At 37.3% G+C, this 24845-nt stretch overlaps 1 protein-coding gene across 1 annotated transcript in view; it reads right to left on the bottom strand.

Moving 5' to 3' along the window:
* Positions 1-1012: 1012 nt before the first annotated feature.
* Positions 1013-24845, bottom strand: part of ADAM10 (ADAM metallopeptidase domain 10) — a 41319-nt gene continuing 17486 nt past the window's right edge. The window contains exons 3-16 of the mRNA XM_066196122.1: positions 22348-22466; positions 21002-21160; positions 13981-14084; positions 12478-12627; positions 11249-11341; positions 10441-10624; positions 8643-8806; positions 7384-7567; positions 6375-6525; positions 5888-6071; positions 5082-5190; positions 4586-4806; positions 3760-3886; positions 1013-3285 (exon numbers count right to left, since the gene is read on the bottom strand). Of these exons, the coding sequence (XP_066052219.1) occupies positions 3191-3285; positions 3760-3886; positions 4586-4806; positions 5082-5190; positions 5888-6071; positions 6375-6525; positions 7384-7567; positions 8643-8806; positions 10441-10624; positions 11249-11341; positions 12478-12627; positions 13981-14084; positions 21002-21160; positions 22348-22466 (2044 nt within the window). The 3' untranslated portion in view covers positions 1013-3190. The remainder of the gene's footprint in view (positions 3286-3759; positions 3887-4585; positions 4807-5081; positions 5191-5887; positions 6072-6374; positions 6526-7383; positions 7568-8642; positions 8807-10440; positions 10625-11248; positions 11342-12477; positions 12628-13980; positions 14085-21001; positions 21161-22347; positions 22467-24845) is intronic.

Genomic DNA, 24845 nt, shown 5'->3' with positions numbered 1-24845 from the left:
CACCATTCTGACTATGCTGTATATGCTTCTACATGAGGAAAATGTATATATTTAATAACTAAAACATTAAAAAATGCAAGATGAATAAATTAATAGGTACAAATAAGATTATGCCAAATATTAGCTAGAAAAATTATGTATTGATTTGTTTCGTTTATGTTTTAAAATATACTTGAAACTTGTATTTAAGCTGCTTAGGCATTATTCCGCCCCTCTGGTCTTTGCTCCAACACAGAGATTTGAACACAGCCACCACCACCTCTATGAGGATTTGCAGAAGGGCTCTGCTCCAAGGGATTTTCTTTTAATGCCCTTTGCACAGACAGTGCTATTTAGCTACAGGGAGAAGCACTTCTATAAAAAGTCCTGGGGGTGGTGGTGGGGGGAGCATTGTGAGGAAGGAACTCTGAGTATGCTTTGATAACATCAAAGTCCACCCTGCTCACTTCAGGAAACAGATGCCCAAGCAGGCCACTCTCAACAAACAGCCCTAAGAATGGAAGACTCACTGGCAGGACCTGGCTTTTAAAAGCAATCTTATCACTTAAATCAACTGTGCAACACACATGAAAACCCGGACACCCAGCTTAGCAGTTTTAAAACGCCTTGCAAAAAGCACATTTGCTCCTTCTGTCAGTCTCAACCATCAATCGTGTATTCAGAGTATTGCATATTAATTCCAACATTCCTCTCCAAATATATTTCCAAAGGTAACCACCAGCTGATGCCAGGCTTGAACATCCCAGAGGCAACTAGTTTTCATTTGGAAGGTAAGAAAAGTTTTATTCCTGTGATCATGTAAGTAATTTAAAATTAATTTCATGGCTTTCCCTAAACAGGTTACACAAACACATTTATTCTTATACATGATGTTAAAAGTGAGAGGGGCACTTTGGCAGAGATAGTACAACTACATTTTGGCGTGACGGTAAAAGCCAAAAATCAAGCAAAGAGGAATCTGTGTATTCCTCTTTGCTTTCAGGGCTCAACAAGTAACTGGATCTTCAGAAGATGATTTCATCAAGTCTATTTATTAATGCATTTCAAGTTTCAAAAAACCTTACATATCTTTGCACAATACTTTATTTTTTGCATTTTTTAGTAAAAATTTCCAAAGTGAACAAAAAAGAGACTGTATAAAACACAGTGGACATGAAATCGACAGTAGTATTTCTGTTTCATTGTCTTGAACTTCCTTTCGGCTTTACCACATCTTGACTTGCAGTGGAGAGTTCAGTGCACATTTCTGTTTTCAAAAAACATTTAACTTAGACTCAAAATAAAATAGGGCAGCATTTGTCTGCCAAAATCCTACCACAGGATAACATTACAGGCAAAAAATTTACATGTTCCAAAGTCTACCACACTCAAGAAGTTACTAAGAACTCTTGCTGAATAAAAGTCACCATTTTAGAAATGCAAACCCACTTCCAATCTTTGCACAGTCTTAAAACAAATGTATTTAAAATGACTTAAAAGCAACTACATACACTTCTAACTAGTTAAGATCATTTAGAATTATTTATATAGTCTATTGGACTTGGGGTTTCATGTACAAAATTTGTCTCTAAACCATGTACAAAAGCTGTATTTTGAAAAAGTTACCACATACTGTACAAGTTTACAAGGAAGAGATCCCATTATATTCTGTAACATTTTTGGCCTTGCTGGCTTGCGTCACATTATGAGAATGATTGTGTAAACCTTATACTCTTAAAAAACAAAACAAAACCAAAAAAAAACAAACAAAGGAAGCCTGTCCAACCCTTAGTAAATTTTCTCCTAAGCAAAGCCAGGAAAATTATAGCCATTTGCATCTCTAATTAGCTCGGTGCTTTTGGAAAACAAGCAATAAATACATCACAAGCTTAAACATTTTGTAATGCCCCCTTTCATCTCCTGCATAGCAGTAAGCACCTTAAGACATCTTTTATTTAATCTTCAAAAATGCCAATTATTTACATTCGTAATAAAAACTCTGGAATGGGACATTGTGCTGTCGAACTTCACTACTGGTAGAAATGTGGGAAGATTGGTAGTCCTACCTACAGTTTTAACTCTGCCTCGGTAGCCAGGCAAATCACTCTACTTTAGTGGTTATCAATCAACAGTATCATGCTGAAAAGTTATCCAAACACCTGATAAATTAAAAAAGAAAATCAAAACCTACAGCTTTTCTTTCTTTCCACATCCCTTAGAACATGAACTCAATTACCAAACTGTAAGAATATCTGAATAGCCCAAATAAAGTGGTTGCAATTTTTAAAACAAGTTGAATAACAGGCAGAATTTTCTAATAAAGCATGGAAATATTTGATCTAACTATTCATTATTTCACTGAATAATCAGACAAATTAAGAATATTTACGCTGAGCTACAAGGAAGACACTTACAATAAAACATTTTTGAAACATTCTGACATTTGCAAAGTTTGCAGAACACCTGTTAAATGTCTCTAAGACCATCCAGGCTTGTATGCTGTGTCTTAGCAGCTGTTGGATAAAGATGAAATGAGTGCTTGAAACAACTTTGATAACGATAAAAAAAGTGTGATTGGATTCAAAATTGCTGTGTAAAGCATCACAGGACCCTTGACCACTACACACCATCATCCTCTGTTATCCTGAGTATGTCAATTAAACAGTAATTTCTTCATTAATAGCGGAAAAGTTTTATAATACAAAGAAACATCCATATTGCAATTCTCTTGTTTACAATTGCACACAAGTACGGGTGTACGTTAGAAATACATGTCTGCATATAACAATGTATATACATTGACAGGTAATGTCTCCAATGCTGAGGTGGTCTAGCTTCCTAGCCTTGTCTGGCAGTTGAAAAATATATCTTTTTCTCAATTCTTGAGTAAAAGTTTTACTACAGCCATATTTGCCTGCAAGTGAAGAAAATGCAGCAATGAAGAGCACAGAAGGGGGAAAGAATCATGATATGCTAGAACTTTGTGCCACTAAATTAAAAATATTCAAGAAAAACACTTTTCTTCTTTTTGAGCTGGAAGATTCTCTCATTAAAAATTAATCACTTCCACTTGTTTCGAGGGCATATCATGCTTTTTTTTTTTCCTCTTCAATTTTTGAGAGTTAGACTGGGGACAATGACTTATTAGGTTTTCTTTGGAGTGAGTTTTCCCATTGTAGGCACTAGGAAGAACCAAGGCAAAAAGCTGCAGTCAGCGTCTCATATGTCCCATCTGATAACTCTCTCGGGGCCTTTGCCGCTGTGGGGGCTGAGTGGTTTGTGGTGGTCTCCTCCTTTTTAAAGTGCCTGTTTCAAAGAAAAGTAGCCATTATTAAAATTAATTTTAAAAACTCAAATTATTTCCAGAAGAGTTGCCCTGGCCATGCAAATGAAGTACAACTATTTTTCTGGAAGGCTTTGGATTCAGATCTGCAAAGTTTTAACTAAATGATTAAGTGCACGGAGGACGTACAGAACAGGTTCAGTATCTCAACAGTACTTCCCCTAAACAGGCCAATTCTTACAAAATGCAGCATGAAATAGGAAATAAAACAACTCCGATGCTGGAAAAAGTCTTCAAAGCTTTCTTTTGATATGAATGTTATGTTAGAGGAAAATAAGACAATAATTAGATTTTCATGAATTGTTTCACTGGCATCAATTCCATTTGTAGTTTCACAGTGCCAGACTAAGAACTGTAGGTTGAAACACCTGAAATTTCTCTTTAGAACAAAACAACTGAAGAGAAAACATTTCTCTACAATTAGCTGGAGTACTCACCTGGAAGTGGTTTATGAGGAGGCAACTTTGGATTACTGCTTGGAGTATGAACACTGCATATCTTAATGAAGCCAGCCATTAACATGATCAACGCAATTCCCATAAGCAACACTGCCCACCAATAAGCCTAAAAAACAAAACCACAACAACAAAAAGGTTGTGTGTGGGCTGGCACACATGCACAGGAGATAGAGGACACTGAATATGGCTTTTCACTGCGTTTCAGAAGTCATCAAAAAGCTTTCTGAAATGTGTCCAAGAACATGTGACCTAACATTTGAAAGAAATGTCCCCGAAGTTCTTCCACAGAAAAGCCCCAATACTAGCATCAGAAGGGTACTTCACAGAAGATACATTCCAGCAGAGCTGTATAAGCCTAAAACAATCAACAGCTTGCACAAAATTGCCTATGCAGCTCTCCAAGGGTGTTTGACACTAGCTCTTCTTCCAGTATATTATTATTATTAAAGTGTCATCTAGCACAATAAAAATGATGAATGATAAAGATCAAAATACTTTGTTCCTTAAAAGAAGTCAGAGCATTCAAATAAGAAGTCAAAATATGAAAAAACAGTAAATTAAGAATGTGAATGAGTAGAGGTATTAACAGATCCTATTTATTTGAATTTATTTATTTGTTTCCATTCTCTTCAATCTAGCAAACCTGTTTGTTGCACACAGGGTGCTTACAGAAAATCTAGGAAAACAAGGGCTAATTATACTTTGAAGAATGCTGAAGCACTCTGCATATCAACACTTATCAACTGTGAATTTTGATTACCAAGAACATATCATGTCAGAACTCGTAATATAAAAAAACACTTACCACAATCCATTCAGCAATATTTTCATATAGTTCCGGATTAAAAATTGCTTTCTTTAATCTAGCTAGAGGGCCATCAGCATCTACTAGCCGACACCTCATAAACACATCACAGTAGCCTTTGAAATCATTACAGGGAGATCCAGGTTGCAAAGTGATGGTTTCAAGATGAAAGTATTCCTGCCATCGGCTCGAGCCTGTGCTTGCACAAGTAGCTGGGTCCACTGAAAAGTGAAGATGAATTAATCAAACCATTGTCGTATTAAAACATCCGTGCATGAATACCACCCTAGTGTTTAATTGTTCAAAATGCTTTTCTATTAATCTGTAAAAATGCAGAATATATTGTCTATTTCCCACACAGTACAATGCAATGTCTGTCCGAAACCACGTTTGAACAAACTGCTCTCAAAGCTAACAAAAACTCAAGTACAAACACCATGAGCAGGTTCCTCAGACCCCTCCTGTTATTTACACTTATGATTCAGATAAATCTTACTTTTTCTCATGCAGCAGACATGGCACAGTTCTCTATCATCCTTGCCATCTGAACTAGCACATGTACACTCCTCCAAGCCGTGCTTCTCACAGATAGAGCCAGCACATTGCTGTGGGAGACAAAAAAACACAGCAACACAAAAATCAATTCCACTTTTAAACACTCTGACATTAGGAAAGATATTAAAAATTAGTATCCGAAAGCATCATCATAGGTCTAAAGATGCTCATCAATAAAAGCAACTGCTTCAATTTTTTTCCAAAGTTTATAAACAAAAAATTATTACAGTTTTTTAGTGTCAATAGTTTGGCATATTTTCTAGTTTTTTAAAAGGTGATTTACCCTACTTTATTTTTTAACACAGTATCTTCTTTTATAATCTGAATCATTCTAATTCCATATGCTTGCACATCAGTGCTGTATGTTCACGTTTGGAGAAACTGTGTGTTGACAATAAACTAAATTCATTCTCTACTGGCAGTATATCCAGTTTTCTAAAGCAACAGAATTATTGACCAAGACTGAAGTGAAAAGGTAGCACTAGAAAATAAAACACTTCCATAATGTTGATTTTTACAAAGAACTTTAAATGCAACTTTCTCAGACAGTTCAGGTACCTTGGGATTTGTTATCTACTTCTTGATCCTTGGTGTACTTCCACTGTTATTTTGACACCAATAAATCAAACATCTATACAGAAAGAGACTGAGCTTCCTGTGCAGTAAGCACAGAAATCATATCAATTCACAATACAGTGCCCTGCAATAAACAACATTAGCAGTTACGTAAGACTGTAAAAACCATACCCCCTTTATGCAAACTTGGGTGTTCCTGTTGCACACTGTGAAGTTTTCTTTGGGTTCAGATATTGGGCAGAGAGCACTGACACCATTACACATCCCTTCCTTAGCACAGTCAGAGTCATTCCGACACTTATCTGTCCTCGATTTGAAATCACACTGGGCAGTGCAACACGGGCCTTGGCTGGGGCTGGAAACAAACACAAATTGTGGATGCCAAGAAAAAGCACGAACCATTCCAAACTATTCACCCTGAAACCCACTCACGCACTCAACAAATTTCTGATTTATGCTAATCCAAATGTGACTTGAAAATAGTTTTTACCATGGCATAATTATGCTTGCGTACTTTTCACTCATTGTATAAAGCATTTTAAACAAAATCAGTACTTTCATAAAAATGCAGGTAAGCAGATTCAGATTCTGAAATCCCCATTAAAGTTCCCACTAAATGCCCAAAATTAAATTGTAGTGTAACACACGGGAACAATACCTGCAGTTTTTGCCTGGCCTTAACTTGCACTTTTTATCTTCTGGTTGGTTTGCATCATAACAGCAGTCATCCTTACACTGGTCACTGTATCCACAATCACACTGTTCTCCTTGTTCAACCAGTCCATTACCACAGATGGGCTGCCCAGACTCTGAAAAATGCCAGTATATTTATGTACAAAGAATATGCAAATACTTATAAACCTTAACAAGCATCCAGCTAATCACAACTGAAAGAGCCTGGTCAAGGTGGACTTCAGACTAGGGCTCAAGTCAACTTGCAGTACTGCTTGACACCCAGCTTAGTCATTCCCACAATTCATAGAATTTTAAGCCTCTGAGTAAAAGGTTTTGGCTGCTAAGAGGGGGAGTGTAAGAAAAAGCTTTCTGCTCAGTCTCCCAGGGAGCTGCATCCTTTCCTGCACCCCTTTAACAGTCAGAGGGCCTTGAGGCACATGCTGATAGTACTGGGGTGAACCAAAACCCAAACCTACTGAGTAGATGTGCAAACCCATGAGAGCACGAGCTCACACATCAGACTCCAGGAAGAAAGAATTTTGCATGAATTTTTCTCATGTCTAAATAGGATTCCCTGCAGTTTAGTATGTGCTCCTCACCTCTAGTCCTTTCACAATGAGCATGACTGAACCCAGTCTGACCCTATTTGTTTACTCCCTCCCACCAGGCATTTACAAAGACAGAGAAGAGCCTCCCCCAGCCTGCTCTGCTCCACACTGAACAGGCTCTCTTGGACTCTCCAATTATGTCAGATGCTCCAGTCTCTTAGCAATCCTTGTGGCCCTTGGCTGGACTCGCTCCAGTATGTCCTGCTGTTTCTGTGCTGGCCAGCCCAGAACCTGACACAGGACTGGAGATCTCAAGTTCAATTCTTTACTTGCAGAACCTTTCGGTAAATTTTAACAATTAAGATAAATAAATTTAAAAAAAAATTAATTAAGCATTACAGTAACAGCTTAACTATTCTGCTTTCAAGAGGATTAAATACATACCAACAAAACAATTATTTCTCTTTTTCTCAAGAACTTGGCTGATGTTTCGAATGCTACAGATAGAGAACTTATTGTTGTTAAGTTTGTCCCCAGATGTAGCTCTTGCATACATGATATAATTGCCATTTTCCTTCTGTCCCAAGTTCTTGGACTCTCCAGGAGTGCACTCCATTCCAGAATCATGCTGCAAAACAAATATTTTACAACTAACTCAATCATGGCAGGTGCAGAAGTAACCTGTATTTGGTAGCCTTAACACAGAATTAAAAAAAAAAACAAACCAAAAACCAAAACCACCATATTACTCTCAGGTTGTTTGCAATACAAAAACTGTAAGTAAACCCAAGGTTTGATTTTGGGTACTCTCTGTTCTGTTGCTGTTTTGTTTCCCCCAAGACAACAGTAGCAAGTATCTAATTTCTTAAGTTTCATCTTATTAGTATTCTTGGTAATTTACCCCCAAGTGCATGTCCCAGGATGAATATTGACTTGGAAAAGCAGCCATCTCCTAAAAAGAGTAGCTTTATGATCACAGAAGGATAATCACCATTCTGTGGAATAAAAGCAGGAGGAGTTCATAGAAGCCACAATCCATTCTTCTTGTTTGCTCTGAGGGAGGTACAAAGAGAACTTCAAAACAGAGCAGGAGTCTCAGCCAGTGACTACATGTAAAATATCCAGCATGAGGAATGAAATGCATTACACACTGGCAAAACAAAAAGCCTCATGCTTTCAAGCTTGCCACAAACAAGTTGCATCCCTAAATGTCTGAAACAGTTCTGCTCAAAAACATTGGTATCCTAATTCCCTCCACTATTTCCATATATAAACTTGTAAGCATAAAACATCTAACATTCAGCATGTGAGACACTTGCTGAATCAAGCGTCACCTTAACCAATTTTGCAGTGCTTCTTCCTCCTCTCCAGGATGAAGTACAACACATTTAACAAGATGCATGTGACCCTACTCTTCATAAAGACAGGGAAGTATTTAGGGAACGATACTAAAGTACCTTTGTAAGGGATTGAACTAATATAAAGAAACAATTCGCAAAATGCACAAAAATTGCACCAGTGTTGTCAAATGCTCATAAAAGGGCTCAGCTGCCATCCATTTTGTTTGTTTACAATGAATGTGCACATATGCTCACGGAGTCAGGATTCTGCTTTCCTTGTTTGTAGGAAGTAAAACCTCCATTTGTAAATCGCACCCTGTGAAATGGCTGAGAGTGAGTTAACAGATCGCCAGTAATACTTACAGGGGAACCAAAGTTATGCCCAACCTCGTGTGCAAAAGTAATGTGAGAAACCTTGGGGGGCACATGAGAGCCATAGTTCTGGACAGTGATGATTCCAGTGTTCAGAGACTTCTTCTTACCATCTGAATACAATTTACTTTTTTCACATATTCCACCAGAGCTCCCTGCATTCAGACAAAAGTACAACAGTCACACATTCAGGAAAAAAGAGTTGTGTTACCTGTCTACTGACATCCAGAGCAACAGTTTGCCTCTGCAGGTTTACAGACTAAGAGTTCTCTGTAATTAATATCAACACAATCTTGAAAGCAGATTCGATTTATTCACACAAATGCTCTCAACACTGATTGGACACATTCACACATGAAGTTAGCTGGTTTAGAATAGTTTTTGAGAGCTATTTTGGGCATTCACTGCATGGATGAGCCCTTATTCCATCATACCTGTAGTACAAGACTAGCAGGGTGCAATGTGCAACAGAAGTGGCCTCAGCCTACACCTTATCTGGATTTCACCCAGTAAAAAATACACAGTAAATTCAGAGATCTTCTCTCACAGCAAGAGCTTTTATATAAAATGCCTAATGTTACCTACTTATCATTGTCAGAAAAAGTACAAACTAAAGCTGAAAATGTTTTTGATGTGTTGGTTAATGAGACCCATGTTTAGAAGGCTGGCAGTCAGGTGCATCCCACTTCCTGTTTGGAAAATTCCCCAAATTTTGACTTTAATTTCACCAATTTTTTCCGTAACTTGAATTTCTACTGAAGCATTATTAATGTTCTAAAATTCAGCTATTCTACTGCTAATGTAAATGGTGTCTAAAAACCACTCTAAAGAAGCCTTTCTTTCTCAAGTAAAATTTTGATTTAGTGACATATCCCATTTGATTTTTGTCAGTATGTGTGTTAAGGACGAGAATCTCAGTGATCATAGTTTTTCTCAATTAAATTCAGTTTTGAAAGCAGTGTTTATGGACTGCACATTCCAATTAATCCTGTGCTTGCTCAGTGTATACACTAGAATGGTCATCACAGACCCAATTTCTCTTTTCTGTTCACCATCTGGGCATTACTTTTCCTGTGATTCTTCCAGTCACTAAGGTTAGTCCACACAGGTGGACATGACACATCAACTGCAGTCATGGGTCTATTGATCTCTTACCCCTTATGAACAGTTTCACGTTTCTTCCACCATTACTCAATTCCGTTAAAGCTCTCAATAATGTTCTCATTAAGGTATCCTGTCTCTTGCGAAGTCTCACTAATTGAGATTTTTTTTTACATGAAAGGACATACTTTATACCCAAAATACACAACTAGACTGAAACTAATGAGGATCAGTTCAAGAAGAGTCATGTAGTAATTATTCTGTTATCTCCCAGAACAAGAGCTCACTGATTAAAAAAAAAATTCTTTCAATACTACCTAGAAAACCTAAAAGTTCAGCTGTGTTGTTCTCACAGCTGAAAGCTCTGTTTATATAGAGCAGAAATACTTGTTTCATCTGTCATTTTAGTGGTTGCTCACACCTACCACAAATAAAAAGCAATCCAAGTAGTATCACCTTTTTATAACAAAAGAAATATGTTTTTCTTCATTATTCATATCCTGCTCATCAGAAATACAGAAAGATGAACTGAAGTGGCACAACATACTAAAAATATAATTAAACCATACCCAACCAAAACTGTGCAAAGCTAGGAGATTTGCTGCAAGTTTAAAAGATGGTTTCTACCTTTCTTCTAGTGCCTACCTACAGTACTTTATCTCAGCACTGAAGGCTTGTCTAGAATTACCTGAAGGGGCTCCAACCCAAGCCAGACCAAGGACTCCATCATCAAAATCACGGTCTGTAAACACATAGGCCAAGCAATAATCATCATGATTCTGTTCTGAGTTCAGTTCCAGAAACTTCTCCACACCAATGTTAGGAAATCTAAAGGGATTGGAAGAGTCCTTCTCATCTACAGTTGTGTTAATCTAAAAGTAAATTGAAACAAACTGTAAGACAGGATTCATTTCCACTTGCACATGCCAGCTAAGAAGTTCACTGTTGTCAGTACCTTCTTATGTTACGTAGTTAAAAGATGTTGTTTAAAATTTAAAAGCCTTAATTGTAAATTACCACCTCAGTATTTGGAAAACAAACCACTACAATAAATGAAGAATTGCATTTATGTAGTAAATCCCCATTCTCTTATTTCCTTCTATTTCTTTTCTCTCGGTACCCAAATATCTGTATTTATCCTCCTAAATCATCACTTTTACAAGGAAGTCCCAACCTGGATAGCCATTCTCTATTTTACTATTAAGGTAATTGGAGAATAGCAATCATCTCTTCACCACACAACAACTGTGCTGAAACAAAGTTGATTCCTTTAGAAAAACTGACCACAGCGTAATGACAGAAATAGAGGTCTTTTGACAATAATCACTAAAACCAAACTAAATAAATGGTTTAGGGCATCATTTACTGCAGAGACACTCGTGCTAAAGACTGTTATAAAACAGTAAATGGGTACAAGTGAACAGGAATGGGACGTTTGAAGAACACAGCCTCCAAGCAGCATCAGTGAAGCTGAAAGCATTTCCAGCACAACTTACTCTGATTCGTTTCACCATGAAGCTGATGTTACGGATCCCTGAAAAATCTGTTGACTGGTAAATGGTGTCAATTGCTTTAACATGGCTGGAAATCTGTCAAAAACAAAAGTATCTACAGTTCAGAGATCTGTGCACTGCACTATGGCTTATCTTAAACAGCAATAGCTGCAAGGCCCACAATATATGATATTGTGAAGTAGGAACTCCTAACAGGCCTTTTGAATCAAATGATGGCACATAATGGAAATAAATCACTACCAGTACCTGCACCACCACCATGCCAGATACCACCAAAGGAATTTGCCATTTGATTTTTTTTTTAAACACATAATTCTATCAACTTTCAGACAGCTGTTTGTGCTACTCCTTTATTCACCGCTTTGGTAAGACACCACTGTAGTGGAAATCATATTCAAAGCATTGCATTTCTTTCTTGGAGAAAAAAAATTACTTGTTAAGAATTATTCCTCCACTGCTGGTAGAAGACGTGAAAAAAACTAATCATTTATCTTTTCTAGCATGCAGAAATGCTAATTCGCCAAAAAGCTGATTTTGAAGATGACTTCCGGGCTTTGAAAAAGGCTACTTGAATTGCCTGTGTATAGTGTGATAAATAGTAAAATTCAGATCTGCAAGTGGCAGTGAAACTTCAGACTTCAGGAGAAGTATGCTAACATGCTAGCTACACTTTTAGCAAATTATCAGCAAAACCACTACATCATATTGACCCTTTTCCCAGTTAATAGTATATTGACAAATGAAAAGCACCTGCTTTTAGCTGCCACTTTTTTAACCATCCACTATATAAGATACTACAGGAATAGATCTCAGCATCATTAGCTCACAGTGTTTTGAGCTAGAATTTCAAAGGGAAGCCTATGCAAGTGGTAAAACAGAGGCTTTGCAGGCTGACAAACAGGAACTCTTCAGAAAATACTATTTTTTGAATAAGAACTGAGAACAGTCAGAGTGCAAGTCCTGCTCAGAGGTGCTAAGCACATCACAGCTGCTATTAAAGGAGGCACAACTGCCCAGGACTTTTGTCACAGAAACAGCATCCTTTTAGCAAAATAAAAAATGCTGTTTCAATTATGTCAAGACCACTTTAACAAATGAAACAAGATGTTATAAAGTAAATAAGCAAAAATACACACAGATAAGTTACATGAAATTTATCAGGACTACCTGAAGTCAAAGCAGGTAATTTAAAACAAGGGGACTGGAAATACCTGTGCAATCACAGCTTCTCTGGTTCCATAATGCTTGTAGAATAAATGATCAGTCTGGATATACAGCTGACACGTGTTTTTTTCAGCCTGAGTGGCACGCTTTTTTCTCAAAAGCTGGGGATCATCCTTCTTAGGCTCTTCAACAGGCTTCTACATATGCACAGAAAAAAAATACATTAATTTTGCAGTTCCACACTAGATTACCTAAAAATAACAATGGTTCTAAACATACTCCACTAATACAGACAGATTTTCATTCTTTTTCTTTAACTTACAAGGTTTGATGAATCTTCAATTAAGTACATTACGCTCAGTTTTCAAATAATTTGAATGTAATCTTAGCAAAAGCTCTCTCTGCACTTCATTTTAGATTACAAAAGCCAGTCAATGTTACATAGATTTTTTTTTTTTTCATTCATGTGATCTTCGGAATATTTCCTTTTTTTTTTAACCTTTTCTAAGATAAACAAATAGTTGGTAGGTCAGGAAAAAAAATCAGCACTGGTGGGACTTAACTGCACCTTCCGAAAACCAAATAGGCTCAAATTGTAATTCCCTTACTCAGCTATCTCAGCAAAGAGAAATGTTCAAGCACTTCAGCATGGGACAAATGGGGCACTGAACAAGAAGTTAAAGGAGCACTGGTTATTCAGAGTGGTATCTGGCAGCACACTGGCCTTACAGTACTCACTGGTTGATGGCCCTCTCTCTCCATAAAGTTTCACAAGCAAATTTTGGGAAAGCGTGGTATTGTTACCAATGCTGAAAAGCGCATTAATGTTGACAATTCCTAGAGTCACAACATAAATAAACTAAGTTGCTGATGCTATTTAACAAGCCATATTGCATAGTTTCCTGGATATATATTTAGCTGACACCACAAAATTATGCCAAGACTTGGAACAGCTCAGAACACAGCTAAGTTTAAAACTCAGTAACTTGCTGGTGGAAAAAAAAAAAAAAATTGTGATGTGTGGTGCAAAGTTGAATGCACACCCTCTGTGGGACTCCACCCAGGCACAGAAGTTCCTTCCACAGGACACTTACCTCTCACAGCACCCAATCTGTAACCCCCACAAGCCTACAGGGTTGTTAGGAAGACCCTCCCACCAATACCACTTAATTTTCCACAGAAAACACTCAGATATCCCAAGTGTGTTATACTAACATAACTTGAAAATCTAGAAGTTATTACTCTGTAATACTTGGAGATCAGGGGATCTTGAAACTCTTCCTTCTCAATTGTAATCTAAAATTCTAACTGTTGAAAAATTTGAGATCATGTAGGATTCATTAAGACTGTAAGTAGCACACCTGGGCTACAGAAGCAATGAGAAAAAGAATTTAGAAAAAGTGTGTTAAAGAGAAACCTCCAGCAATAATTTAAGTATCTCACATTGTGGAGGGATGATAGCTCACCAAAAGTAAAAGAGACAACATACAAGAAATAGGAAGTTAGCACACTAAGTACTAATCAGCATAATCCATTAGCCTTTGCTGTACCTCTGTTGTTGGTTCTTCTATACCAGTCATCTGGTACTTCTGCATTCTTTCAAATACTGAATGATCTGCACAACCTCCTTGTGGTCCATATTTATGTGGGTATTCTAAAAAGAGGAAGGCCAGGTTGAGTTTTCAAATTTCAAGTACAAGTCCAAAATATGGCTGCATCAGTGCAACTTATTCAGCTGGTGTCCAATACTGTGCATGTGGTTTGAGGGAAGCATTAGAAGATTCAAGATCTATGCAGCTTTTTTTCATTAAACATTTCTACTAAGACATTCTTAGTTTTACAAACAGAACAAAACTGACATTTGCTTCTTGACATTATTTTCTCAGGCAGCACAAGAAAATAGGATGAGCAGTGCCTAACATAAGAACAAGAGCTTTTATTTACACATCTGCACCCACTTGCTACAACTAAAAGCAGCCTTCAAAAAATGACAATGGAAATCACAACAGAAAGTTATTGGATATCAGGTATACTAAAGACTGCTTGGGTAAGAACAAGGGTTTTTATGCTACTTGGTAAACAAACTAAGACACCTTGCTAACGTTCTTAGAGGATTTTATTATTTTGTTCATCTTCCACTGTTTTATAAGTTTTCACATTATGCTACTTAACTATCAATACATAAGAAGGGAAATGCTAATGGATAGAACCATGGTTTAGTTAACCACTACATGTTAGTTAAACATGCTGGAGATCCAAACTAGTGAGAATATCCCACAATCACCTGTTTAACAAGGGCAACTCTGGGAATAGCTGCCAGTGCAGACCTCATTGCACAAGGGATTTGCTTCAGGCACACGTGCTTAGCTTTTACTCTCAGTACCTATTGCAGATTTGTAAGCTGTATTTGCAGGAGCTTCCTCTGGAGATGAGAAACACTCAGTACTTTTCCCTTTGATTTCTTTGTAGATTCAACCCCATCTTAAATTGGTGCCAAAGTAAGAAATAATGGAATACAGATTATGATAGCCAGAGATTTGAACACTTAACAAGTCTGTCTCTGTGGGGCAAACCACAGTTTTAGCACCTTCTCAACAGAGTGCGACTTTTGTCAGAAATGGACAGACTTTACCAAGGTTTGTTGTGTTTTGGGAGTTGTTGGTTGGTTCATTTGTCTTTTTATTTTTGCATGGTGAGGGAGTGTTTCTTTTCTGAAGAGTGGAAATCCAAATTCACAGAGTAAACAGAACAGACAGGTAAGAGTAGAATTGTAAAGCCTAGGCAGCAAGGACCTGATGCTCACATTATATGCATTTCAGGTGATTTTGGACTAGCTAGTCTGGGCCCTGGAGTCAAGGCTTGGCAGGAGCTGGAGCACAGCAGATGTGCTCCCTTGGAGTATGGGCTCTGCTATGGTTCCATCTGACAGCTGCCTTTAATTATCTTTGACTCTTACGCCTGTTTCTTACAGTCATACTGCTGAACTATTTTAATATACAGCTTACCTTGTAAGTTTATTTCATAACTTCCTACGTATTGGTTTCCCTCATTTCAATTTCTGCCACCACACAAATACCATTTTTGAACTGCTGTCTCATCACATTCCTCCCAGCACAGTGCCAGAAGAATGGAGAGAAAAAGAAAAAAATATGCTCTTACTGCAAGTCACCTCACCCAATCTGCTCCAGCATGGTAGTGAAACACTGACTTGGCTACAGCCAATATTAAACAAAAAGCACCACTCTGCTGGAGTCACCTTCTACTTTTTGGGATCCTGTTTCGTAGCATTCCAATAGATAGGAGTTACGAGCAAAGGATTGTAGGAATGATCTTTCCCTTCTCCTTTTTTCCTCCCACTATAGTATAAAAAATTCGACTGCATTTCATCCAATCCAAGTTTTCATTACCCATGACCTGACTTCACATCACTGACTGTTTCTCTGCAACAAGAGCAGGTTACCCAGGGGCAGGAGCAATGGCCCACTCTGCCTTTCCCCCCCACACTGCCCCTGCAGAAAACCACAGAACCCTGACACCAACTCCTGCAGGAGCCCCACTCTGAAGCATTACTACAACTGACAGAACAGTACTGGAAATAAATGCTCTCAGTGTACTACACAAAATAATCTGTCTTTTCTCCCTATCTTGTTTCCCAAAGATGTTAGGAAAACCCTTAACACGTTTTTTACACTGATTGCTTGCAATTCAAATATTTCTCACTTCAAAAGTAATAATCTAGTAAAAAACACTTTAAAGCCATGACAGTTAAAATTACAAAAAAATGAACACAAAACAGTCTGCAACAGCAATTGCCAAGGTTTTGCATGTGCTGGAAACGACAAATCTCCCAGAGACAGATTTGAAACCACCCTGCTAATCACAGGAGACAGGTAAAACAGGGTAGTTCACTTTGGAACCATTTCTAACTTACAAGGAAAGTTGCATATGAAGTTTTTATTTGCTGAATACTGAGCTGCCCCCAAACCACCAAGGCACCATTCCCTCATCATCTTCTGAGACTTCCTACTTCCATCATCCCCTGCAGCAGTTCCATTTTTAGGTATCTGAAGCTAAGCAAGAACTACATGGTGCTAGATGACTTGGCCAGTTTTGACCCACAAGACAGAAGTCTCATCCATGCTCTTGTGAAGCTTTTCAATGCTCTGAGATGTGTCAGATTTCTGTGCAGCCTTCTGCCAGCTCTTGGGGATCAAGAGCTTCTTAGCCTATCCCTACCACAACCCTGAGAAGTGAAAAGGAAAAAACCTGCTTTCACCATGAAATGATTGCTTACAGTGAATGCAGAGTTGAGGAGAAAACAGAAGACTATTTTCCAACAGAGCTACAGTAGAAGACGTTAATAACAGGTTCAATCTTCTAAACAGAAAAAATCATTAGGCAAAAAACCCCCAACTTTTTCTTTTCCATTACTGTCCATTCTCAGGTTTTGTACATCCAGCCAGAATGTTAAAAAAAATAAAGAGCAGAATAAACTAATAATACATCTAAAAAGCACCCGCAAAATCTTGTTATTTCAGACCTTCTGACTACAATGTCTTATTCTAACTAGATGGCAGATGATTTTTAATGATATATATATAACTCCAGATGCTCAAAGTAAGATTTTTTTTCCCTTTTAAGATGTACTACTACCTTCCACAAAGACATTCCCGAACATTTGGGTTTTCTTCTTCTGATTATCAGTAAATAGTATGATCTTTTAAGCATTTAGGTTAACTTAATAATTACTCGATTTCGGCATCTTGGGCAAGGATGACATCAAACTTCCATTACAAATGATGAAAACTCAATTCTTTAACAGCCATAGAGACTTACCCAATACTAGCAAAAGCAATAATGTCAGAATAAAACTGAAATGTAAGCAGATACAAAAAAAAAAAAAAAGTCCTTATTACAGATCTAATTTGCTGCACTCTGTGATGCTGTGCTCCCATGACAACTGTCATCACAATGTGATGAAACAGAAACCAGGTTCTCATTAATAACACAGCTTGCAATGGTCAGTCTCTTCAGCAGAGAGGGCTTTGCAAAATTACAAACCACTTCACTTTCTGTCCTTAGTTGTATGGCCCTTCCAAGACCATAAAGACAATTAAGTGACCATGTTAATTTTCCAGAAGGTCTGAACAGGATTTTCCTGTATACTGTTGATCTGAAGAAATACTGATTTTGTATTTTACAGTATGAACTCAGGGATACACTTGAAGCAAAAATTATTTGAATAAAGTAAATATATCCTCATCCTTAAAGAAACGTTTCCTAAATATCTTCATGTAAACAGCAATTTGCATCTTTCTAACCCTAAATTATAAAACAGTTTGATCAAGACTGGTTTAAAATCATTCAACTTGTGTTTCAAGTCATGAATAGAAGGCTGCCTTCCACTGGTCACCAGATCCACTGTAACAGACAAAAGCTGCCTTATAAAGTTGACAATATAATCCCCATTTACAAAACAACTTTTGTTTAACTACTGAAAAAGAACTCATTGAGATGCTAATCATATGTTGCATTGTGGTTTCTGAAAAGCACTAAAAAGCATATTGTTTCAAAAGGCTGAAACATGGGTGACCAAAAAACATCCAAATTAAAGCAAAGATGACTTTTTACCTCAGTCTCTCCCGAGTTAGAAATGTGATCATTTCTCACTTTTGGCCTACATAAGATAGTAGTGGTTCAACTCCATTTCATGAGAGCCAGCTTTAGATTAGAGCAGTAACAACATATTAACAACAAATCTACTAAAAAGATTAGCTTTTTGGAGTTGTTGCGGGTTTTTTGGAGCTGCAGTTCAATGCAAAAATAGGCCTCATGAAAGACAAAAATAATTTAGCTTCAAAAGCGCCCTTCAGAAAGAGACAGGAGCAGTTGTATACTCCACATAGCTCAGACAACAGAAGTCCTAGAGGCAGCTATGGTCCCAGTGACTGAAGTGCCACTATACAATCAGAACACAGGCACCTCAGACTGCACTGGCAGCAGCCAACAGGACTGATGTGTTTTTAAATAGTGCTGCTTAGACTTTGCTCCAGGATGAGCTATTTTCAACCCTGCTGAGCAAGCAGCTATGTTCACTCACTTGGCCATTTGGAAGCCATACTGTACTGCAGCTTTAATGTGCCTCACTGGAATAGATTTAGACCACTCCCTCTGATAATCTCATTTTGTTTCTGACTGATGGGTTTGATGCACTAGATTCAAGAGGAAAAAAACATGTAAGCCAACATACCAATACCTGAATAATTAAGAACACCCCAACATACCCTGCTCCCATTCATTTTATAAGACATTAGTAAGAACCAATTTCAACATTACTTTTTCCAGTTCCCAAAGTGATCCATTTACTCTTCCAACAGAGATCCCTCCTACAAAACAGCAATAGTAACTTTCAAAAAATCAATTTATCTCCTTCTTTAAGGCACAGTTCTATTTCTGTCAGTATTCAATAACAAGTGAAGAGTATTTTTAGTCACTCACTATTTACAGCATAAGGAACTGGGACATGAGAATCTTCTTACTTGTCTCAACCTTTGAAAACTGGGCACATCACTGCCCTATGTCTCTTACTTTCCTCCTCTCCTTTAACAACAACGTTAGTTAAATAAAACCCTTTATGAAGTGAATAGTGATAGTGACTTATTTACACAAAGTCCTACATAAGTGGAAGTCCAACATTCCCACTATCCCACAGTGAACTGAACTGTCCAGTGAGACCTGTAAGATGCAACACAAAACTTAAAAGTATGTGTGAATTATTCACAGGAACGTTATGAAAGATGTATCTCACAGTTCCACACCAGACTTCTGGAATTTTATTACTTTTCCCCCACTACTCTCCTGCTAGAACAGCAAAGCCAGTAATACTCCAACTGCAGCTAACAGGGGAAACTGCCTTCTCCCTTTTGAACTGACTTCCCCTCTGCTTCCCCCCAGCAATGCCCTGCAGAGATGAAAATGAAGCTCATGCTGCAGCTTCTCTTTAAGAATCAAGAATATGGAATGCTATCCCATAAAATTATTCTCAAATATGGGTCTTGTAAGCACCAGGAAAATATACACTTAGTCAGAAAACAAATACTGTTCACAAATCCAGTAAATGCTTTCGTTCACAAGCCCTTTAAAATTATGGAAATTCTATTTGCTTTTGGGTTAGTAATCATATTTACAGAATGAGATAACAGGAAGGACAAACATATTTGCTAGCTCATAGTAATTTTAATATACTCAGAGACAGCACATACTGCCACTGAAAGTAAAATACATAAAACCCACCCAAATTTGTTGAGTTTTTAGTGGAGAAAGATGACTTCACTGCATTCACACAAGAGAAGTAATCAAGGAGAGCAATATGCAATAACCCTGTTTTTTTCACTGGCTTACAGGCACCGAGAAAATTATAATATACAAAGCCAAATCACAGTCAGAAATTTTCCTCATCTAACTTCCTATTCTTTGACACTCCTTTTCACAATGCAGTCTCATTATTACATACTTTGAAAATGATTTATACATATATCATTATCAGAGTGGTTCAAGTAATTTCTAGTGATCTAATCCAAGCCTCCTCATCCAATTCCAAATGAGATTTCAAACTCAAGTCTTCTCAGGTTTGCACAGTGGCCTGATAGGACATGTTTTTAAATGAAGGTACGGTTTAAATTGATTTTTAAGCAAAACTGACATCCTGAAGTTAGATGGAAAGACATTTTGCTGGCTTCAATAACTGAAAGTTAGTCTTGACATCTACCTTTGCTGCTAACATCTACCTTTGAGACCTCCTTGATCCTTGAAGGATTCAAACTTGGAATCACAACTTTACTGCAGTATTTCTGAGGTTCAGCACAACTTAAGCATCAAACAAAACTGATTTGTATTACATCTGAAGACTCATCACACATAAATAGGCATGTAAAGTGCAGAAGAACTTGTGGTGCATCAATTCTGAAGAGGTAGAAGTATTTCATGAAATTTTTTCATGCTTCTGAGCATTTGCAACTGAAGCTAGATTTCTGGGTCTAAGCTTGTCAAATTTAAGTACTATTCTCTGTACACTTCCATCAGTCATTGTGTAAAATGGGACATACTGGGTGCCACCACCTCTTCTTAAGAGCTCTCTGAAGGCACATGTGAGAGCCACATGCAGGGGAAGCTTTTATTTCACACAAACGTCACCCTCACGGGATATAGGTAATCATTTAGTGACTCGAACTTTTGTTACCTTTTATTTTCCAGATCACAGAGAAGAGCAATCAGAATAGATTGTTTTAAGAATGTATTTTTCAAAGAAACATGTATCCATTGGGTAGGAAATGTACTGCTTGCACACTTAAGCCTGACTGCTCAGGATTTCTTAAAATGGCAGAATAAAGACTGACTTTGGTTTGCCATAAATCTCTCTCACACCATAACTGTATATGAATCACTTGAGGACAGCACAATTCACAGTGTCATACATAAGCCAAAGTCTCACTTGATGCTTACAAATGGCATATAGGTTTTGACATTTAATAAAAAAATATTTCATCTGTAGCACAAAATGGAAGTACTCACTGATATCATCTTCATGATAAATGACAGAGTGGAATGGAAGGTTTCTGTCCTTTATGTATCTCTCTGCTGGCTCAATATAAAAGGTCCCACTGTGAGTTTGGATGAATCCTTCAAATTTTCCATCAATAACAGACCCATGAGTAAAACTTCCCTGCTCACCTGTTAAGGGACAAAGTGTATTAGTCTTTTTATACCCTTCAAAAATTCTTCTTAAAGCTAAGATTATCCATCAGTAAGACAGCTACAGCAAAATCACAGTCAGTAAGTTCAGCAGCTTCTCAATCAGGTGCATAAATTAAATACTTAAAAAGCATATAATGGGAATTCAACTCTGTATTTTAAAGCTAGTACATACACAGCATGTAATTCTATAGTCAAATCCTGTCCTTACACATCCGTTCCTACAATTAGAAATAGTAAATAATAAAATCAGAGCACATACAGAACTTTGAAAGCTTTCAAACAAAGACTTCCTTATATTCAAGACATCCATTTTTTTTCTTCAAGCACAATGCTCTTAAAACTGTAGCTAGGTTTAAACCTGGCACAGAGGGAATTCGTATTTGTAACAGTCACAGCCAGGAAAAGTACAACTGCCAAAGTTTAATCACTGACTGCTACAACATGAGCATCCCAACAGCCTTCCCCATGTACAGGATGAAAGATTACTCTGTTAAAAGAATGTTTATATACCCCTCCATTGAGGAAAGTTCAGAATCACACTATCAAAAAGCCTTCTGACCTACTCCAAATAACAGTAAATTGGTCTGCCTTGATACATATGAAGCCCTGTGTTTATGACTTTTCAAAGTGGAAAATGCTCACTTAATACTGCAGACTATGGCTTAGAGAGACCTTCAGGAAAACCAAACAAACACTATAAAGAGGGGCAGAGCAAATCTTAATCAATTTCTTCTTTCCATCTGCTTTTAATTCTGTAATTCTTCTTTAATTTTTAATCAACTTTATCTTTTGTATTTAATAAAAATATACTACCCTTAATGATGGTCACTCTATATTCCTTTTATTCCTTTCAAGTAAAAATAGCACCTTATTTCTTTTTTCTTCAATGCATACAACTTTTCTCTTTTTTTAGTGCATCAGACTTCTATGAAGAGTATGGTTATAAACAGAGTTGAAATTCAAGTTTTATGGCTATGAAAATTATTAGATAAAATACTCATTTAAGTGTGACCCATATATAAAAGCAGATGAGAGTTTAAATGCATTAGATGCATTATTAAAGTTTAGAAATAAACTAATCTTAGAGATATTAATTTTCTCCACGTACTATTAGAAAGTTTAAAATTGCTGGACTTTCATCCATTTTAAAGTGCTATACTTACCATAAATGTGTCCAGTGTAAATATGGGAGGTATCATAATCAATTACTTGGTTTGATATTTCTACTTTAAAGTCATCACTAAAAAGAGATGTATCTCTCTTCATTCGAAGGTTGAATTGCCTAAAATGAATAAAATAAAATAGTATATTGGCTTTGAGCTCCAGCTACAAGAGCACTAAATAAAGTACTTCAAAATGACATTTTTGTGCAAACAATTTGCAGACCTTTTAAAATGTATCTGTAGGAAATGTTTTTACTGTACAAGAATTAGACCAGAGCATAGAAGGATTTTATAAAGCAAGATTCTTTAGGTGGTTTTGATATAAGTAGCTGAATTTACAAGATTTAAGCCAGAAAACACATTATACTTAAACACATAATTCTAAAATGCTGACTTGGACTATACACTTGTTCCCAGTCCTTCAGAAGACACTCAAGTAGCTCAGGGAAAATGCAACTCTTTTACTTCACAGCACTTTGAGGTAGAACAGATAAAAACAGCTTTTACTTATTTTGCTTTCATTGATGACACTTAAGATTCAAATAACGTAAATGAAATGTAGGTGAGTTAATCAGTGTTTCAACTGAAACTCCAAGATAAGATGGGCAACAACAGCTAATAAAAATACTCAAACTGGTAGAGTTACATGAACAACTATGTAAACAGCTCTATTCATTAAATGATTGGGTTCAGTTGCAGCACTACGTACTTTAATGCAAATCCTATTGCCAGTCTTTGTATGAAACAGCTTGCTTGTATGACAACAGGAGTTTCATTCAAGCAAGCAACATAACTGAAGTGTTTTAAAATACCTGACATTACATGAATCCATGCCTGTGACAACCATTAGCTTGCTTCAGAATTTCATTTGGTATTCTCTTAAATTTTGTATAAACATTGGTGCAAATACAGATCATGAAGTTGTTGAAACTTCAGCCATTCCAATTTTAGTCTTGACTTTCTTCACATATTTTTCTTTCTCCACACAGTGATGAAATTGAAGGAATATTATAGTTTTGTCAACAATTTGTTACACAAAAAGTAGCCCTGATAAGTCGAGTCCATCCGGGTTAGAGTCTTTATCTAAAAGCTGTGACCAGCAGAGCTGACTTTCACAGTGAAAGTTAGTATCCAAGTATGCTACAACAAAATAACCCAGGTAATTAAGAGCCATAGCTTAAAGCTGATTAAATCTAGTTACTTTTTACTAATGAGCTGAAGCATACACAAAGTGTATCTTCAATCTCCACCTGCACATTAAATATGACATCATAGTTAGAAGTATTTTGAAACATTAAGATGTGCATTAAGATGCAAACTTCAAGATCAAAAAAAAAAGCCATGCCCACACTTAAAACCTGGGAAGGGCTGTAGTGACTCATGTTGACTACCCAGTAATGCAAACAGCATTTCACAATCAAACTATATTTATTGTTACTGCCACAGTGTTAATAAAGCTTCAAAGCAAGTACTCTCCTCTGGCAATGTGTCACAGGTATCTACTACAAGGATATGAAACTCTGAGATGTGGCTGGGAGATGGGGAAGGGTATATTTCAGCAATTCCCAGAGACTCAGGATTTGTGCCAAGCCCAGCAGCGCTCCAACCACACTTCCAGCACAGATGTATTTTATGAGGAAGATCCTCCTGTTACAAAGGAACAGTTCACTGTGCACCCAGATACTGGCACCGAGACAAGAAATAAGAATAATTGTTCTTCAAGTTCGCCTTTTTACTACCTCTGCCACAACAGTCCTTTGGTAACCCAGAGGCTCATGAGAAAGAGGAAATAACATGACCCAGCAACCCAGAGACACAGGGTAGGACTGAATGCTACAAGATTACCCAACGAATTTTTCGAGGGTGGGGTGATGGGCAGTGTGGAGCCTTGAAGCCATTTCATGTGGCTCTCCTGGGCAGAAGTTAAAAATGAACAGGTAGAAAGAAATTAAGACCAACACTGCTGAGCATATGATAAACTTCATTTAAGTACTTGAAAAGTTACATTCACGTTGGATGTAATACACTGCTCAGGGTGTCACACAGATTTGAGCTCCATTTTAGTTTGAGCTTTCCCTGTGACTGAGTTGTCCTGCTCAAGGATGGATCAGACTCTCAGTGCATTTGAACCAAAGTTAAATGGCAAGAGATTCTGGGCCCATTAGAATCTCTCCTCCCTTTAGTATTTGATAGAAGACTTCTTACCTTTCCTCATGAAAGAAAGTTCTTGGGGAAAAAACCCTCAATCTATATAGCACTTTTCTTTCAGAAGTGTATACACCATTTCTCTAAAATTATATTTTTCTGGTTCTATTCACGTACGTTTCAAATAAAACTGAGGAGAAGTTGTCTCTAACATTCAACTGCATCGGCAATTTTGTATGGCTTTGAAGTACACAGTGCAAGAGAATGCGGGACTTCTGATGTATGAACTCCCATCTATACCAGTAGAGTGGGGGAAAAACCCACAACCTGATCTCAGCTGAAAGCTGGTGATT

Source organism: Chamaea fasciata, unplaced genomic scaffold, assembly GCF_029207755.1.
Source record: "Chamaea fasciata isolate MVZ Bird 193981 ecotype frontalis unplaced genomic scaffold, bChaFas1.0.hap1 SCAF_14, whole genome shotgun sequence".
In the NCBI taxonomy this organism is placed as follows: Eukaryota; Metazoa; Chordata; class Aves; order Passeriformes; family Sylviidae; genus Chamaea; species Chamaea fasciata.
The sequence above is the reverse complement of the archived record's forward strand: the minus strand, read 5'-3'. Positions and strand labels throughout refer to the sequence as shown.